This window comes from Fonsecaea erecta (genome assembly GCF_001651985.1).
Source record: "Fonsecaea erecta strain CBS 125763 chromosome Unknown Scaff7, whole genome shotgun sequence".
NCBI lineage: Eukaryota > Fungi > Ascomycota > Eurotiomycetes > Chaetothyriales > Herpotrichiellaceae > Fonsecaea > Fonsecaea erecta.
This window is the reverse complement of record NW_017387250.1, coordinates 265,181-283,649: the sequence shown is the minus strand read 5'-3', so window position 1 is coordinate 283,649 and position 18,469 is coordinate 265,181. Positions and strand designations below refer to the sequence as shown.

The following is an 18,469-nucleotide window of genomic DNA, read 5'->3' as shown; positions in this document are numbered from 1 at the left end:
CGTCGCTCATGCTTCTGCGGTATGGGGTTTTAACATCTTGCTGGACCGAGTCTGCAAAGATCTCTTTTGTGCCGGGCGAAGCGGAAGCGGAGGACGAGTTGATTGGTTGACTTGATTGATTGATCTCGTCGGTGATTTGGGGAAAGGAATTAAGACAAACATACATAAACACACACACACACACACACACACACACACATGACGCTGATCAAACTAAGTCACCAGCTCGAGACTGGATTGGGTTCGAGCATGAGTGGAGGGATTATTGAGTGATTGAGTGATTGATCGAACGGATGGATGGGTGGATAGATAGATAGAGAAGACCTGGTGGTCACCTGGATGGGTCGGAATCCTGCAGTAATGTCAAATCGATTCTAGTCAAGGGCAAGGGCAAGGCAAGGCAAGGTAACTTCGGACCGATAGATAGAGATAGAGATGCGCAGAGCAGGCTCTCCCAACTCAATCATATATGCTATGATGTTCTGACTTCGTTTCTCTGGGGTTTTGTTTTTGTTCTCGGAGTTCTCGTTCGAGAGGCACGACATATGTATTATATGGACGACGCATGCATACATAGGCTATTACACCAAGACACAGTCCTTCCCTCACTGTAGTTCCACTGACTTCACTCGCCTGCTCTGTAGACACCTATCCAGCTGTCCAGCTAGCTAACTCGCTAGACTAGCCCAACCTGATCCGCGTCCTGGTCTTCTTCAGCTCCAGCGGCCGGAGGAATTCGGGGTACTCGACCCTGGGCGTCTGCCGTCTGATGCGCTCGCACTCGTCGTCCCAGACGCGGTGGGCCAAGTTGACGAACCCGGCGCGCTCGGCGGCGGCAGAAGCTGCACCACCACCACCACCAAAGTGTTGTTGTTTCTGGATCACCACGACGCAGAGGTCCGCGAACGGCTTGTCGTAGTTGTCGTGATCGTCCCCGACCCAGCGGTAGTACGCCAGCTGGCCGAGGACCAGGCACTCCCATGCGGCTGACGACGACGAAAGCTCCGTGATCCGGGAGGCATCGACGGGCCCACAGAGCTGGACTGGGGCGTAAATGGCGTGGGAGTCGTGGCAGCGCACGTAGAACCCTGGCCGCAGGGGCATGTCGGGCGCATAGGCCCAGGAGTGTCGGGGCGGGCTGTCGAGCCACTCGAAACGCAGCGGCACCGTGTACGCGTCCAGCTGGAGAAAATTGGATAACTTGCTCGGCGGGGGGAGGCGGTCGGCAACGATCAGGCGGCGGAATTCCTGCCAGGGGACGAGCGTGCCGTCGGCCATCTCGACCGACGCGTCCATGCTTTCTGCGGTGAAGCTCGGGTGGTACCAGTGCTGCACGCGGCTGAGCTCGAGGTACGCCACCTCGCCGGCCCAGCCGGCCCAGGACCAGCTGGGGAAGCCCGGCCGGCGGGTGGAGGTCTTGACGTGATACCAGAGGAAGCCGTACTGCAGGGCGCCGTCGTCGGCCGGGGAGTCCTCGCGCGCGATGGTGGCCGGGAGCAACGCACCCATGTATTGATACAGCACCTTGGCGTAGGCCATGGCGTTGAACAGGCCCTGCATGGCGTGGATGGCGTCCGAGGGGAAGGACAGCTGGCGCCGCGAGTAGTCGTTGAGCTTGTAGATCTCATTGAAGGGGGAAGTCAGCGTGCTGTGCGTGTGGATGCGACCGATGTTGCTGAACGGGTACTCTCCCCAGGCCTCGGCGTGGAACATGTTCCATCGCTGCTCCATGTAGACCTGCAGGTCGGTGAAAATCAGGCGCGACCCGGAGAAGATCATCTCCTGGTATGTCCACGCGCGTGTGTTCCATCGTGACTTTAGCACCAGTGCCGGCCCGTCCGGCATGGTCCACGTGAGGAGGTGCTTGTGGTCGATTTGTGCGCGAGGCTGTCGGTCGGCGTTCCTCTTCCGCGAGACGCCCGGGAGCCCGTGGTCCGCTCCGTCTCCGGCCGCGGCGAAGATGGTGAAGGAGGCGCTGCTGTAGATGGGGTCCATTTTCTTGATCTGCGCCGCCTTCTCCTCCAGGTTGGTCTGCGAGATGCAGTACCGGTCGACCCACAGGTAGGGGATGCCGACCTGTTTCGCGACCGTGAGAGCATCCTCGATCACACGCGGCAACTGTTGGGGCAGCTGCTCGCCGTCCGGGACAGACTCGTCTGACCGCCCCCAGACGTAGCTCAATGTGGCAAATGGACATCCCTCCGGGGGCTTGACAATGCGCCGAGTCGTACAGTCGATGAGCTTGAACAGGGGATTGTCCTTGAGAGATAATCCGTTCCAGTCTCTATTGTTAGTCATCCCACCACGCTCGATCCAGCTTCTGACAAAGGCAAAGTCGACGTAGTCTCCCACGAGCCCAACAGAATGAGGTCCCACCGAACTGTTGGCTTTCGCAACCGCGGGAGATATGAAGCCTGACGACGCGCAATCCTCATCCAGAGTATCGAGAGTAGATGACGGTAGGACGGCCAGCCCAGTCGCTCGGTAGGCCTTGAAGGCACGCAGGGTGTAGGGCGTATTTGCATCGTGCTCCGCCAGCTTGTTGTTGTGGATAGTCATGAACAAATAACACAGACTGCAACGAGTAGGACTCCAAGTCGCCGGCGTGCCCAGGACGGCCACCTCCCAGTTGGTACCTTCGGACCTGTAATCATTTTCGATTTTCTTCAGACGAGTGAGACTGTCGCTGATGGCTTTGCGCAGGCCGAGGCATCGGCGGCACAGATCTTGCGCTTTTGGAGCATTCCCTGGGATGGTTGGAGTGGTGGGATGGTCCTCGCAATAGCGGATCCAGCGTCGATAGGTGTCGTTCATGGGTGATTTGAATGGAATTGAACTGGAATGGCAGAGCAAGAGTCACTCGTTATTTTTCCCTCGTCTGCCAGAGGAGCACTGTCTTTCAGCTTGGAAACCATGGATCACCTGGAGTCAAGCTGTAGGAGAAGATAGATGCAGCAATTGGGCCACTGTACGTGAAATGCGGAGCCCAATGATCCTATCATTCCCGTCCACGTCAATGGAGCTGATGGTTTGTCACGACAGCCACAGCACACTCAAGAGGAGATTGGAGGTCGAAAGGGGAGTTGTCGAGATCATCTGTCCACCAGCGACGCCGTGTTGATGCTGATCCAGCCAGCCAGAAGCTCTGCGAAGCGTCATTTGTATGTCATTTGACCATCATTTGACCGAATTGTAGAGAGTCTGGAACCATATCGAGACTTCATTCAACGACCGCTAGAACAGCAGAACAAGGTGCGAATGCGCCGGGCTCTGGTGACACCATCTCAGCCACCTCAGGGTCACATGCTCTGCATTCATTCTCCCAGCATCCAGCACAGGGGGTTTGTTATGCGCAGAAAGCTGTGTCGATCTCTCGGCTATGCACGACAATCTTCGCTATATGGGGAGTTTTCAAGCGAGAGCCGTCGGCACGCGGGGTAGAGGCCGCCTTCGAACTTTGTCTTTATCCGGTCCAAGGATATGACGACGTAGCAGTCCTGAGGCGACAGAAATCCGGTTCGGACGTCGATGCTCTATGCGGAGAAGGTTACACTTGTGTGGTAATGAGGTCGTTGTACTCATTGCGATCGCCAGCAACCACCATCTCCAACACCGGCAACGTGCTCACTGGGCAGATAAAAATGTCGTTGACATCCACCATGTATCCGAGACTGTGCGAAACAGATCCTGAGTCTCCTACACCTTCAATATGGCATCTTGGATAGCTCTGCTGTTGATCGGGCTGGGTTCAGCCTCAGCTCAACAGGTCTATATCCCGGTGGCTGGCACCTCAGCAAGACCTCAATGCACGGCCACGCCATCCTACTCACAGCCCACGTACTCGCCGTACTCTACCTTCGCCTATTCCATGACCGAGACAGTACGCACAGCCACATCAGTCCAGCCAGGCCCGACCACCACCTATGCTGCACCCGCTGCTTCGTTGACAAGTCTCCTCTCGTCGTTGTCGTACACAACTTGGGGCAAGTGGGATCCCAATGCCACGACGTCCGCCACGGACACGGACAACCCCTATGGAAATGCTGCGTGGACCGCGTTATGGAAGTTTGCCAAGCCGCCCAATTTCACCGAGACGTCAGTCTTCAGCACCACCGTCTCGCCCACTCCCATCCCAACAAGCGAGCTCGTACTGCCGCCAGCAGACTACTTCGGACCGACAGATTGCTATTACTTCCCGGCCGACTTTCAGTTTGGAGTTGCAGGGTCGGCTGCTCAGATCGAAGGAGCCACCGCCGACGAAGGCAAAGCCCCTTCGCTCATGGATATTTTGATCCAGGATGATCGACCCAAGGACTACGTCACCAACGAGAACTATTACTACTACAAGCAAGAGATAGAACGGCTGGCCTCGATAGGCGTGAAGTACTATTCATTCAGCCTTGCGTGGAGTCGAATCCTGCCATTTGCCCTACCCGGCACTCCTGTCAACCAGCAGGGCCTCGACCACTACTCCGACCTGATCGATTATGTGCTCGAGAAAGGCATGATCCCCGTGGTGACTATTCTCCATTTCGACACGCCCGCACAGTTCTTTGCCGCCAACATGTCGGCGGCCCAGGCGAAGCCGGTGATCGGCTATTCCAACGGCGGGTACCAGAACGAGACGTTCGTCGACGCCTACGTCAATTACGCAAAGATTGTTATGACACACTACGCCGACCGGGTCCCGATCTGGTTCACATTCAACGAGCCGTTCATCTACTCCTTCAACGGCGCGTCCGTGGACCACGTGCTCAAGGCCCACGCCCAGGTGTATCATTTCTACAAGGAGTCGATCAACGGCACTGGCAAGATCTCGCTCAAGTTCAACGACAACTTTGGCGTGCCGCGCGATCCCGCCAACCCCAACGACGTCTTTGCCGCCGACCATTTCAACTCGTTCCAACTGGGCATGTTTTGCAACCCGATCTTTCTGGGACAGGACTATCCAGAGAGCTACAAGGAGACGGTCCCGGACTATGTGCCCCTGACTCCACAGGATCTGGCCTACCTCAACGGGACTGCCGACTTTCTCGGCATTGATCCCTACACGGTGAGTTTTCCTTTCTTCTTGTTGAAACAACTCAATTCCCTTTGAGCGTCTCGCCGTCCGAATCTGCTCATATTGTACGTCACAAACTAACCAGTCTCTACCAAAAGGCTACCGTGGTCTCTCCCCCGGTCGCCAACTCGACCGCCTCGATCCACGAATGCTGCGCCAACATGTCCAGCACGTACTTTCCCTATTGTGTGAACCAGAGCACCCTAACGACCATGGGCTGGGATATCGGCTACCGGTCGCAGTCGTACGTGTACATCACGCCGCGCTACCTGCGGCTGTACCTGTCGTATCTGTATAACACGTTCCACACGCCCATCGTGATCACCGAGTTTGGGTTCCCGGTCTTTGACGAGGCCGACGCCGCCGCGCTGAGCGACCAGCTCTTCGACATGCCCCGCTCCGTCTACTACCTCTCGTACATGTCCGAGGTGCTCAAGTCCATCTGGGACGACGGCGTCCACGTCGCCGGCGCCTTCGCCTGGAGCTTCGCCGACAACTGGGAGTTCGGCGACTACGGCGCCCACTTTGGCCTGCAGACCGTCAACCGCACCACCCAGCAGCGCCAGTACAAGAAGAGTTTCTTTGACCTGGTCGATTTTATGAAGACGAGGACTATGCCCCAGCCGCAGCAACAGCAGCAACCGCAGGGATGGTCAGGGGCGTGGAAGTTCTGAAGGAAATTGCGTGATGGGCAAGGGGGCCATTGGAGCGTGGCGATTTTGTGAGACCACGCGCGAAAGATGCCGCGTGCAGCAGGGAAGCTGCGTACAGTAGTAGCTAGCTAGCTAGCTCACCGAGTACATACCTTGTACATATGACTACAGAGAGGACGAACGGCCCTCCCCCTCCCCCTCCCCTCTCTCCCCCTGCCCCAAAAATGAAAAATGATCATCCATCATTGGATCTCCTTGTGTAGTAGGAGGGCTGCCCGGGCCATGTTCCATCCGAGGCTTCCGCGAAAACGCGTGATCGTGCTTTCTATCAGAAATTGCGAAATCGCTTGCAAGAGTCACCCCCAGTACAAGTGTCCGGGAGAAACCCATACGGCAGAAGACTCTTGGACGTCGAAGGACCGAGCAGGTAAGGGCTAATTGAACAGACTTTTAGAGAGAGAGAGAGAGAGAGGGAGAGGGAGAAACATGTATGCCAAGTGATTGATTCACGACCCAATATGAGGTATTACTTTCACAATCCAAGCGCTATTCGATAAATGCATCGCGTATGCTATGCTATCTAGCTAGCCTAAAACGGTATGATTATACTGTGTACAGTTGAAAGTATGCATGCGGGATTGATGACATTCTTGAATGCTTTCTTTTTGTGCCTTTTCTTCTTCTTGTTGCTCCCGTCTCTGGACCAGGATCATGTCTCGCCTGGCCCATCCGACAAAAAGACCCGCCGTTATCGCAGGCCCCTAAAGCTCGATCCCTCCATGCAACCCAACTTGAGGGGTTTTCCTTTTCAAGAGGTGCAGCTCCCGGGCGATGGTGGGGGCGTGCGGTCGCAGAGACCTGCTTGCTCCTCAGATCAGAGCAGATTAGAAGATAGAGTGCACGATAGCCTTCACCCAGTCCATGACTCCCTTCTTCTTCTTTTCCTCCTGCAACTCAGCGATGCTTTCTCGGCGTTGTTGTTCCGAGACCCCCGGCCCACTGATAAGTTCAGCCTGTCCCTCACGCATTCCCGAGTAAATGTCGATATCCTTGATCTTGACATACAGCGGGCGATGCTCCTTGACCTTGAACCACGACCAGACCTTCCAGCCCACGTACAGGACCGCGATGAAGGGGCCCGCAAGATAGTCCTGGAAGAATATGGTGGCGTTGAGATAGGGCCCACCAACCGGGTAAAGAGCGACGTAGAACTGGGCGATCAAGCAAACAAGATTCAGGACGGCGCAAACATAAGAGCCCCAGATACCAAACGCGGCTTTGAAGGGGAGTTCGTCCACGCTGTGGCCTTGATATTTCCTGTGCATGTCAAATTAGCAAGCTGGAACAACAGATTGAGGAGAGCCCATATAGAACGACTTACCATGCAGCCCGGAAGCGGATGTGAGCCACGGCGATACTGCCGAAAATAAAGAATGAGGAGAGACCAGACAAGGCCAGAAGCCAATTGAAGACGTTACCACCTCCGTTCTTGTCCAAGTTGAGGAAGGCCAAACATCCAAAAAGAAGTTGCAGAAGGGTGACAACAAGGGGACGGCCCTTCTTGTCGACATAGGCGAACAGCTTGGGTCCCATACCTGTTGCAGGTGATCAGCGGTGTACTGATTGGCGTAAATCTCGAATGTCTTACCGTGTTGAGCCAATGCCTGGAAAGTTCGAGTCGAGGCAAAAGTGCAGGAGTTGGCAACGCTCATCACTGAAATCAAAATCATGGCGTTGAATATCGAAGGGAGTGCTTTGATGCCTGCTAGTTCGATAGCAATCACAAAAGGCGAATGTCGACTTTCAGCTCCCGGGCCGTTGTAAAGCGGGCTGTTTTCAGGGACAATCAAACCGATGAGGAAGAGATTGATGAGGTAAAAGATGCAAATACGCCACACGACTTGTCTCGTAGCCTTGGGAATTTCTTTCCGCGGGTTTTGGGCCTCGGCGGCGGCCAGTCCAGTAAGTTCGGTTCCGCCAAAAGCAAAGGATGCCGTTACAAAGACGGTACAGAACCCGTGGAAGCCATTGAGAAAGGCGCTGTATGGATGATGCCTAAGAAAGAGGTAGGCCAATCAGTATGTGAGTGGGAAGCTCCTGAAAAATAAATCATACCAGTATTTGGCGCCGATATAGCCTCGGTGGTCAGTTGGCACGCCGCCACAGTCGATGATAATTCCCAGGATGATAAATCCAATGCAGGCAGTAACTTTCATTGCGCTGAGAACAAACTCGACCTAACCAGATATCAGCAGCGAGTCCTGATAGCCGAGACCAAGACACTCACCTCTCCGTAGCCTTTGACTCCGAAGTACTGGATGACGGTAAGAGCGAAAAGTAACGGGATGATCCAAGCACAATCATTCACGTTCTCTACACTCGTCCAGAAGTGGATAATCTTGCTTAAAGTCAGCTGCTATCAAAACCCGGCGGAATCGTTCTTACATTGCAAGCTGCCGAAATTTCGAAAGGAAGCACAGTGAGCCAACCAATGCCATATTGCCATCCACAGGCAAACCCCCACGAAGGGTCAATAAATCTGCAGATGTACATGGTAAATGCTCCATTGATGGGGTACATGACGGCCAATTCGGCAAGTGCCTGCATCATGAGGTATCTATGCCACATCGTTAGAATGATCTCATGGTGCTGCAGGATTCAATGAGCCGTACACCATGAAGCCTGTGGTGAAAGATTAGCCTAATCAACTTGATTTGGATTGTTTGGCACTCACCAATGATCATGAAGCCGATGAGCACGGCGCCAGGACCTCCAGTTTGAAAGGCACCACCACTTGAGATGAAGAGACCTGCACCAATAGCACCGCCACTGAGATAAAATCAATACATGTGTCGGTTCTAATACTGAAATAAAAAAGACCGAATGAAATGTCGATGGAGGAAGAGTGTCAATGGAGCGATGATGGGAGAATGCCTAAGCAGCGAAGAAGACTTACATGGCGATCATCTGCATGTGTCTCCCTTGCAAATTCCGGTGTAGCTTGCCTTGGTCGGTCTCGACAATGGCGACATCGGTGGCATCGACACTGAATTGGCGGCCACGTAAGTGGTCAGCCAAACTGGCCGGTTCGGCATCCGACTTTGCCCGTTTCTCAGGGTCCTGAAAGGTAAGACTTTCTCGTCGTTCGCTCATCTTGGAACTTGGGGTGTGTTGTTCCAAGGTAAAAATCAAAGGGAAAGAGTGGAAGGGAGAGAAGCACAGTCAAGAGGGTTGGGCCGCGCAAGATAAAGGGCCGACAAGCATGGAAGCTTGTATGCTGATAAGCACATCAAGCTCTACCTACATTTGGCGATCTCGAGATAGGCGTTCGCGACGGGCGAATGGGCGAGGATTTTAAGACGCTGAATCTGGTCAAGGCAAGAAACTTAGCCACCCTCCTAGCACTCCCCCCGATCTTTCTTTGGCGAGATTGCTGCCGAAGTGATTGGGCATATGCAGTTCTCAGAGCAAATCGCCCTTCTAGAACGCGTATCTTACTGGGGGCTGGCTCGTGAGCGTGGTATCAGATACCAGGGTCGGTGCTTGCAGTTGCGAGATATGGTCTGGTGGGGCGCTAACGTCGATACGGAAGGTACCGTCCATCCGAGTTGATCATGCAGCAGCCACGTCGTAGCTCACTCCCAGATGCAACGATGGTGCATCTCCTGCAGATGAACGCGTCGACTTGCTGTATCTGAAGCCCAATGCTGCCCGTCCACGAGGTGCAGATAAAGCCAATCGCGAGTGGGACTCATCAGCCGGAGAGAGGCGGGTTGATTTGGTGAGGCTGAGCTAACGTTGAGCCTGGTCACCTGACAGAGTCCGAAACAAGGCATGGCCGCGGTCGCAAAGAGTTGCAGATAAGACAGGCAGTATACTGGGTAGACTGATTGGTCTTGAACGTATGAGGTGTCTCAACTGGGTGGTTATCAATCACGAAGCGTGGCGAGATATTTCGAGGTGAGGATCGCCCAGGAGCGTCCCGAGAATGATAAGGATGGCACTCAAGAGATGAAAGAAATGACATTCGCCTATGTCGTTTCCCTTGTCCACCGTATACTATGATCAGAGTAAAGCCCCAATCGGCGAGTAACCAGCGGCTTGCAAAAGAGCAGACACAATCGATGGTGAATTATAGTTCACCAAGACTAATTAAGCTTAATCGTAACCCTTTCTAAGGCTGAGTTCTGATGTGTAAGAGTTACCCTATTGGGGGTGCGAGGTACGAAATACGGAGTAGGAGACTTACTAAGGTGAAAGTAGTGGGGAGAAGCTCTCGGCGCCAATTTACCTTTGCAACCTCAGCCTGCAGGCCGCAGCCAACGCCTAACTTCGTGTTACTTACCGTCTTCCAACCACAGCACATCGAAACCAATACCTCGTAATCTGCGCTACGTTCATCTGATCGCGGGTTGAGCTCTAAGAACGATTTGTTGACGGTGACAGGCTCTGAATCACTCTCCTCTGCCACGCCTCTTCTGCTCCATTCGGCTGGTCATATCGCCGCGATGGATCCAAGAGGTCTAACCTTGCGGAAGAAGCGCAAGGATCGTCCGACCATCAGTGCACCTCAAAATGCCTCTGGCCCCGGCATAGGCAGACCAGGACTCCCTACACAGAACAAGTCCGCTAACACCCTCACTGTGCCGCGAGATCGCAATGCCCCTACCGAGACATCTGACCTCGTCAAACGACGATACTCCACAAGATATAATCAACTCCCCGACTTCAGCAACCTCGGGACTCCAGCTGTTCCTGCCCTCCCGGGTCCTGGTACCCTCAAGCGTCGCTCAGGAGGCGCCTCCCCGCGTCGGCCAGGAGCAGGACCAACCTCACGTCCACTTGTCGTCGAGAACGACGTCCTCCGAGATCCAAACCTTCAACATGAACGCTATGTCACTGACCTCCTCGCCAATGCCTCTGAACAAGATATTCAAGAATATCAGAACAATCTGCAGCGGCTCAAGGAACGCAACTCTCAAGAACTGCAGCAGAGCGTCTATCAGAACAGGACACAGTTTATCAAGATCAGCAAAGAGGCGGAGAAGTTAAAGGCAGAGATGGCCATTCTACAGGGTCTCATGTCCGAGCTGACTGGCACCCTGGGAACGGGGAATGCAGGCTCCGCAAGCACTCCTCTGTCACCTGAGCCCAATGGCAACACTCTGTCTAGAAGAAATACAAACAGGACGTCGGTCGCGAATTTGGAGCACATGTGGAACATCCAACTACAAGCACTGTGGAAGAATATAGAGAAATCCCAAAAGTTCTTGCCCGCTGTGCCTGGCCGCCATATCGTCGCAGAGACGGGTACATGGATTGAGCTGGACTCGGCCACTTGGAAACCAAAACGGCCGGTTCATATTGTGCTTCTGAATGACCATCTTCTTGTTGCCTCTAAGAAGCGCAAGAGGGTGGACCCGAACGCACCTCAACAAGGTCCCGCCCCGACCAAATTGGTCGCTGAGGAATGCTGGCCGCTCCAGGACATTGAAATCATCGACATGGCGGCCAGTGTGGCGAATGGCGGGACCACGACTCCAGCTGAGGAAAAGGCCATTGCCTCAGCACTGACTATCAGATCTGGTGGACGGTCGCTTACCTACCGACACGAGAAACGCGACGAAAAGGCCAAGAACGGTCTTCTGATGGCGCTGAGAAAGGCCACCGAGGACGTTCGCAAAGCTGCCAAAACTCAAGAAGAGCAAAGTAATCCACTTCAGAGCGAAAGCCTGAACTACTTTGCTGCTCGCGATCCGGCCTCGGCCAAAAACACCGAAATCATCGAAAGCCTCAACTCCTCCAAAGAGAAACCAGATATCCTCGTTGAAGTTGACGGCCGACAGCAAAATTTTCGCTGGGTCGAGGGACAGATTGATGACTTAGACATCGAAATCTCCCTCCAACGCTTCGACGAAGCCGTTGAAAAGGTCGAAAAATTGCGCAAGATTGCCAAGAGCTTAAAGGGCAATTCGATCGCACAAGAGCTGATCAGCGTCAGGGTTGATGAGCGTGCCGGCAAGCTCGCCACGGTGCTCAGTCGAGAGCTGGTGGAGACTCCGTCTTTCATGGAAGCCACGAAGCGCAAGGTCAGCTACCTCATCCGCCTCGGGTTCGAGGACCGCGCAAGAGAAGCCTATCTCAACGCCCGGAGTGACACACTCATTAAACGGGCCCGGCAATGCGTTTTCGAGGGTGATTTGCATCGCTATGTGTTCTCCATCTCATATGTTTACTTCACCATTGTCAAGAACACCGTGCTTATATATCAAGCTGCTTTCTCGCCGTTGACCATCAGCGCTTGTGTCAAGTGGGCCGACTTACATTTGGAGACGTTCAACACGCTGCTGGTGAGGCAGTTGAGTGCAATCGACAAGCAAGGGAAGCTATGGAGAGAATGTATGGATGTGGTGTGGCAGCATGAGAGGGAGATGTTAGGGGATTCCGGTCTAGATTTTAGAGAGGTCATCGGGCGGGAACTGGAGGTCAGGGATCTTCCAAGTACGACAAAGCCGGGCGGAAACAGTGGAGCTTCTGCGGCGAGCAGGGAGCAGAGCCGGTCCAAGTCACGGACCAGAGGTGCTACGTGAGGAATTGGTATATTGAGCGGAGAAGGCAGATATATTGGTACCCCTTCAAATCTACACAAGGTATATGCAAAAATGCACAACAAACTCCCGGCGCTATTCGCTCATGCTGGAATTAAAGGTTTTCTTCAGCATTGCCCCATGCCGCACGGTCGCAAGCTTGGTGTTGACACGCAGGAGTACTGCGATGGTGATACATGGTGTACAGATGAGTCCGTGTTCTCAATGCTCGTCGAACGGCGATCTGGGCTTGTCTTAAGGAGCCGAACTCTGAACATGGGAAAGTATCGGAGCTGCGTTTATTCGTTGATCTTTGCGAGAAGCCTGCACGCCGTTAGTATATGATTATTCTTGGTCCAACCTTGAAACTTGGACATACTCGTGATCCCGGAATAGATGGTATTCCTCCTCTCCCACTTTCACCGGGCTTCCACCATATTGAGGGATCAAAACTTTGTCGCCCTCTTGGACGCTCATTGCCATCCTCTTTCCATCCTTGTCAAATCCGCCGGGTCCCACGGCTAGCACCTTGGCTTCATTCAACTCCTTCACGCTGCTTTCAGGGAGGTAGATACCGGCAGCTGTTCTTGATTCGGCCTTGACCCGCTGGACGAGAACGCGGTCGAGAAGGGGGACGAGGGATCGGATGCTCTTGAGTGCGGTCGTCTGCGCGAAGTAAGTGTCAATCAAAAGTGAATCGCGAGCAATTGCAGTGCGACAGGGCCTCGGGAAGCTTCTCCTGAAGGGAAGGTGACTTACCATCTTGACTGGCTTTGAGAGATTCAGCAAGGAACTGGATGGACTATGGTATAGGCAGGTAGAGATTCTCACAGAGGTTGGTAAACAGATGATCACTTTTCAGAGGTTTCGGGGGACTTTTTCTCGAACCATCCGCTCGTTAGACTTTCCTCGGGCGGAGCTCCGATAATGATTGGACAGGAAACGCCGCAAACTTTCCAAGCCACTGAACAAACCCTGAAAACATAGCAAACATACTGCGCTTGTCCCCCAAATACCAGCCTTCAACAACATCCATCCCCCCTCACAACCGGTGAGCTTGTGTTCGGGTCGACAAGATGATGGACTCTGACGAAGACGATATCTACCCGGAGCACGATGAGTCGCACACCCAGAAACACCAGGGTGAGGTGAAGATGGAGGATGCTGAGGACCCCGAAGAGGAGGGCGAGGAAGTTGAGGAAGAAGAAGACGACGATGTATGGAATACCGCCGCAAAAGGAGATCGCAAGGGACTGGCCGACTGACTGTGTGCAGGATGATGTCGACTTTATCATCGACGCCAAAGATGAGCCGAAGCCAGAGCCAGGCTCAGCACCGAGTTCTCAGACCAAGCGGCTCCCTGGACTCGGACAAACTGGCGCAGATCTACGGAAATCGTCATCAACACCAACTCCGGCCATGAAACCAGGCACGCCCGCAGATACAAGGAACGGATCACAGCCTCCCCACGACCGTCCTGGCACCGACTACCCGGCCCGACACACGTCTAAACTCGATCCGAACGGCAACCCAGTCCACCCAGCCACAGGCAAGCCGATTATGTCTACAGACTTCGATGTTGACTTTCCCTCGGAATCGTCCAAACCCTGGCGCAAGCCCGGTGCGGATATAACGGACTACTTCAACTACGGATTCGACGAATTCACGTGGGCGTCTTACTGCCTCAAGCAGGAACAGATGCCGAAAGAAGTGAAGGAGATCACGCAACAAGCCGAACAGATGAAAGCGTTCGTCGAAGGGATCCCCGGAGGTGGCATGCCAGGAATGCCGGCCATTCCTGGTGCGCCGGCCGCAGACCTGTCACAAATGGCGATGCCCAACGACGCGCAAATGCAGCAAATGTTCGCGGCCATGACGTCTCAAGGCCTGGATCCGACGACCATGGACCCCGCGCAGTTCATGCAGTTTATGGCCGGTGGAGGAGCGGCGATGATGGGAACACCACAGCCTCCGACGGGACCTTCTGCTTCGTTTGCAGCTGGCGGGGGTGGTGGTAGCGGCTTCGATCAGGGCGGGGGTGGCTTTGCGAGCCGTGGAAGGGGAAAAGGTGGGAGGAGAAATTGGTAGAGACAGTTTCGTCATCCGGACTCGCCCGTCCATTATTGATCACACCTTGAACTTTCTGCCTCGGACCTGCCATGTTGCTCGCTTCCAGCTTTATTATGTGCAGATACAGTCGAGAGGATATCAGACTGCGATGGCAAGGTACCAGATTTGCCTCCACCGCCTAAGGGCGAGTCTTACGACGCGCGAGCGAGATTCGAACGAGCAACGAATGATATGGAGGTTTACCAGAGTCCAGTGAGGACATCTCGAGCTGGCTAAATAAAAGGCTATGACGGCCGGTAGAGGGAGGACCAGGGAAGGGAGCGTCTAGCTCATGTGGATGATGTTGCTCGATTTTACATGGCTCGCCATAAATGTATGAGTCGAGCTACGATCATCATCATCGTCATCATCCATGTAGGAACCAAAAGGAAAAATCTACTTCATGTCAAAAAGAATGCATTGGAGTACTTGCTTATGTTTGCTGTTTCTTCTGTCTGTCCGGTCGACTCTCCTGAATATCCCCAGCCTCGCGCACGTATGTACTTCCTCGACCAGGTTAAAGCCAGTGCCACACACTCAACTGCCCACATCTCATTACAATTTTTAACAAATCATCAACAATACATACCCTACTTGCTACCTCGTTTCTAAGTATGCGCTGGACACGGCCGCCGGCGCACAAGCCATCCCTACCCCCCAGTCAATGGGCTTATTCAATACGCACATCCAATCAAACCGTCGGTGTACTCGGTCCTGTTTATTAAGCTGATCAGGCAGGCCATTTTATACGATTTGTCAGCGTGCAAACCAAGACACTACGTTACGAGGTATTATGGTACCGCGAATAGTCTCGGATACCGGGGAACGGAGTGCGACGACGATCCCCATGGAGACAAAACATCTGACATGTCGTGCTCCAGGATATACCTCTCTCAATCTATGTAAGATGCCTGTTTCGACCACATGTGGGCGGCTCGTCTAGCTTGTGGCTGGTCCCTACCTCGTAACCTGTTACGTCCGAAATCATCTCACAGGTCGGGCCTTGCTTGGTTTGGAAGGACTTCCTCATCATCGGTGAAGCCACAGGTCTGCAACAGGCATGTGTCATGTTGTCTTGAGTGACCAAAATGGATCACGAGGCGGACTTACCGGGAAGAGTTAAATCCCCTGTAATCAAATCACTACCTCAGGGCTCACTCAGGTACGTACGTTCCCCGATCGTCAGATGTCCCTTTTCAGGCCCTTTCTTCCTTCCCCAGGACTCGGGCCCCCCGGCCGGGTCGTAGAAATGGAGGAGGGTTCATGGGAGAAACAAGCAAGCAAGTAAGCAAGCACAGAACATAGAGCAAAGTAGCACAAAAAGTTCATTTCTGCGACTGGTGCTTGATTCACTCTCAGATAAGTTCGTCGATACTTCTTCCTTCCATTTACCATCCCCTCTCTGCTATATGGCATTGTCCTCGCGATAGAGAGATAATATAATATCCCCAAACCACAATGGCCGATTCTGTCCTCCTCCTCGAGCAGCTGGACCACCTTCGCTCGCTGCTCTCCCCAGCCGAAATCATTGAGCCGTCGTCAGCGGCACTGTACGAATCCCATACATCAACCTGGGCGGCACAGAAGAACTTTCATCCACGTCTCGTCGTCCGGCCGAGGTCGACGCAATCTCTCTCAGAGGTCTTGCGGTACCTATCGACCTCGGACCTGGACATGGCCGTCCGCAGCTCTGGGTACGGCTCGGCCTCGGCCCGCGACGTGGTCGTCAGTATGGAATGCTTCGACGAGTTCGATTTTGATGCCGAGAAGCAGATTGTGACGCTGGGCGCGGGACAACTCTGGCGGGATTACTACGACAAGATGGACAGGGTGGCGCCAGATCATCACGGTATGGATAGATCATTCTCCAGCGCTAAACGCTCTCTGCTAAATGGAGACTGCATATACTGACTGAGATCCAGTGGTCGCTGCACGAACCCCGGCCTTGGGGATCGGGGGCAGCATCCTCTCCGGGGGCTTCTCGTGGCTGGCCCGGCAGTACGGCAACACATCCGACCCCGACAACATGCTCGACGCCGAGGTGGTCAAGCTGGACGGGACGATCCTGTGGGCGTCGCAGGAACGAGATCTATTGTGGGCATTGCGCGGTGCTGGGGCGAGTTTCTGCACGGTCACCAAGTTCAAACTCCGCGCCTACCCCTGTTCCCAGGACATATACGCCGGGCCTATCATCGTCCCGCGCCGGGAGCTCGCTCTGGTCGTACAGGGCATCGCGGCCATGAACGAGCGCGCGGAGACACTGGCTCCCCAGGTATCAATGGACTTGTACATGGTGAGGAAGGAACAGGGGGCTCATATGGGCGCCACGGAAGATCTGCTGATCGTCCAAGCCTTCGACGCCCTGGGCCTGGAGCACGGCCGGTCTGAGAAAGCATTCAAATGGGCGCTGGAGATCCCCGGAGCTGTGGACATGACGCGAGTCACCAACCTGCGCGGCGTCTCCGAGATGCACGGTATGTTTTCTGCCCGTCTGTTCTCCATGCTCCATCATCTCGGGGGGAGCCCTGAAGGAACACAATACCCAAAAGTGAAGAAACGGACGGAGTACTCACTAACACATTCCCCGTGTCCCTGTTCTTGGGACTGCCAGAACAAGTCACCTCGCTCAAAGGCCGGTTCAAGACATTTTGGCAACCCCTGACCGTGCCGACGCTCACAGAGGAGACCATCCTTAACGCCGTGAGCTGGTTCGACCGCGTGGGCGCGGCCGGCGGCTCGATCGCCAACAGCGTGCAACTCGTCTTCGAGTGTCTCTGCACGCGGGACTCCTCGAGCGGGCCCTCGAGCTCATCATCCTGGCCACGACCACGCGGGATGAAGAACACCATCATCTGCGCGGCGGGGTGTGACGCCTCCTCAGAAGAAACTTCTGACGATACAGACGAACTCGCAACCGCGCGTCAACTCTGCCTCGACGCTCCCGGCATGATTCTGCATCACGGGGGCTTGGAGACCGTACGATACGCGCCGAATGGGCTGGAGGAGTACCACGACCTGAAGAGCGTGAGTATAGATCTCCCCCCCAGTTCACTCACTCAATGCCTCGAATCATCTGAATGGTTGGGAAATGAAAATGAAGACGTGACTGACTCGTCTTTCCCCCGGGTCTCCTGTACACCGCTAGGTCTTCGCCGAACACCTCCCGAAACTCCTCGCGCTGAAGAAGCTGTACGATCCGCGAAACAAGTTGAAGGGGCCGATCAATCTGGCAGAAGGGCAGCCCTAGACCACGGGACTCGAAGAAGGTAAACTTCGATCTCTCCTGTGTGTGTGTGTGTGAGGATGAGGATGAGTCTGGAGTCTCGCTCGCAATTAAGTAAGCAAGTGAGTAGTCCGATCCTCAGTAGAAGCTACAGAAACAGAAGACTATCATGTACCTGGCGGGGTGGGAAAAGGACGAGCCATGTAGGTCACGGTACATGGGAGCTCTCTAGATACCATATCTTCCTGCACTGAGGGCTCAACGGAATTATTCAATCTGTGCCTACCTATGTATGTCTAATTCAGTGCCAGTCGAAATTCTGTAAGAATGGCGCCGGGGCAGACAGACACTTTATGCAAGTAAATCCGATCAACTCTAGATGAGCACGCAAGAGTCAAATCTCACGGAGGTATGGCGGGCAAGGCACAAAGACGGGTGCAGGGACAACGTAGAGCAGGGTTGTGCCATGTCCCGTCGAGACGACAGATGAGAGAAGAGAAAGGGAGCAAACAGCATCTGAGTATAAGGAAATAGTGTTTCCTTCTGCAACCCTGTTATCGGGGCATACCTCTTATATACAGCTCTTTCTCTTTTGATTGTAATGAATGTAGTGTAAGGCTGTAACTTGTAGCCCGCCTTTAGAAGCTCTGCATCCTCACCTCTCGGCCGGCCTTTTCGTGCAAGAGCTCGAATCATCCCAGATAGACCACGCCAGCTTCAAATCCTCTTCGAGCTCGAGGGAGCCAGTACTGATATCTCGCCCAGCACAAATGGTTGGTTTCTCCCACCTATGAGACCACACTGGAAGTGGTCTGTCGGAATTCCAGCTTTAAGA

General features: G+C 54.1%; 7 protein-coding genes across 7 annotated transcripts; 4 read left to right on the top strand and 3 right to left on the bottom strand.

Moving 5' to 3' along the window:
- Window positions 1-681: 681 nt before the first annotated feature.
- AYL99_07951 (hypothetical protein) lies at window positions 682-2,814 on the bottom strand (the record flags this gene model as incomplete). The annotated part of the gene is made up of 1 exon (XM_018839459.1): window positions 682-2,814. The coding sequence occupies one exon, from the start codon at window positions 2,812-2,814 to the stop codon at window positions 682-684; it is 2,133 nt and encodes a 710-aa protein (XP_018690580.1).
- Window positions 2,815-3,709: 895 nt separating this feature from the next.
- On the top strand, window positions 3,710-5,736 carry AYL99_07950 (hypothetical protein; the record flags this gene model as incomplete). The annotated part of the gene is made up of 2 exons (XM_018839458.1): window positions 3,710-5,053; window positions 5,161-5,736. The coding sequence occupies 2 exons, from the start codon at window positions 3,710-3,712 to the stop codon at window positions 5,734-5,736; spliced, it is 1,920 nt and encodes a 639-aa protein (XP_018690579.1).
- Window positions 5,737-6,599: 863 nt separating this feature from the next.
- On the bottom strand, window positions 6,600-8,868 carry AYL99_07949 (hypothetical protein; the record flags this gene model as incomplete). The annotated part of the gene is made up of 9 exons (XM_018839457.1): window positions 6,600-7,032; window positions 7,097-7,310; window positions 7,364-7,770; window positions 7,831-7,952; window positions 8,003-8,113; window positions 8,161-8,332; window positions 8,388-8,397; window positions 8,450-8,544; window positions 8,672-8,868. 9 exons carry the CDS (start codon window positions 8,866-8,868, stop codon window positions 6,600-6,602), a joined length of 1,761 nt encoding a protein of 586 aa, XP_018690578.1.
- A 1,355-nt stretch (window positions 8,869-10,223) lies between these two features.
- Window positions 10,224-12,305, top strand: AYL99_07948 (hypothetical protein; the record flags this gene model as incomplete). The annotated part of the gene is made up of 1 exon (XM_018839456.1): window positions 10,224-12,305. One exon carries the CDS (start codon window positions 10,224-10,226, stop codon window positions 12,303-12,305), a length of 2,082 nt encoding a protein of 693 aa, XP_018690577.1.
- Window positions 12,306-12,601: 296 nt separating this feature from the next.
- On the bottom strand, window positions 12,602-13,064 carry AYL99_07947 (hypothetical protein; the record flags this gene model as incomplete). Its single annotated transcript, XM_018839455.1, has 3 exons — window positions 12,602-12,626; window positions 12,682-12,968; window positions 13,062-13,064. The coding sequence occupies 3 exons, from the start codon at window positions 13,062-13,064 to the stop codon at window positions 12,602-12,604; spliced, it is 315 nt and encodes a 104-aa protein (XP_018690576.1).
- A 314-nt stretch (window positions 13,065-13,378) lies between these two features.
- On the top strand, window positions 13,379-14,390 carry AYL99_07946 (hypothetical protein; the record flags this gene model as incomplete). The annotated part of the gene is made up of 2 exons (XM_018839454.1): window positions 13,379-13,519; window positions 13,578-14,390. The coding sequence occupies 2 exons, from the start codon at window positions 13,379-13,381 to the stop codon at window positions 14,388-14,390; spliced, it is 954 nt and encodes a 317-aa protein (XP_018690575.1).
- Window positions 14,391-15,869: 1,479 nt separating this feature from the next.
- AYL99_07945 (hypothetical protein) lies at window positions 15,870-17,658 on the top strand (the record flags this gene model as incomplete). The annotated part of the gene is made up of 4 exons (XM_018839453.1): window positions 15,870-16,260; window positions 16,334-16,885; window positions 17,023-17,435; window positions 17,557-17,658. 4 exons carry the CDS (start codon window positions 15,870-15,872, stop codon window positions 17,656-17,658), a joined length of 1,458 nt encoding a protein of 485 aa, XP_018690574.1.
- Between the last annotated feature and the right edge of the window lie 811 nt (window positions 17,659-18,469).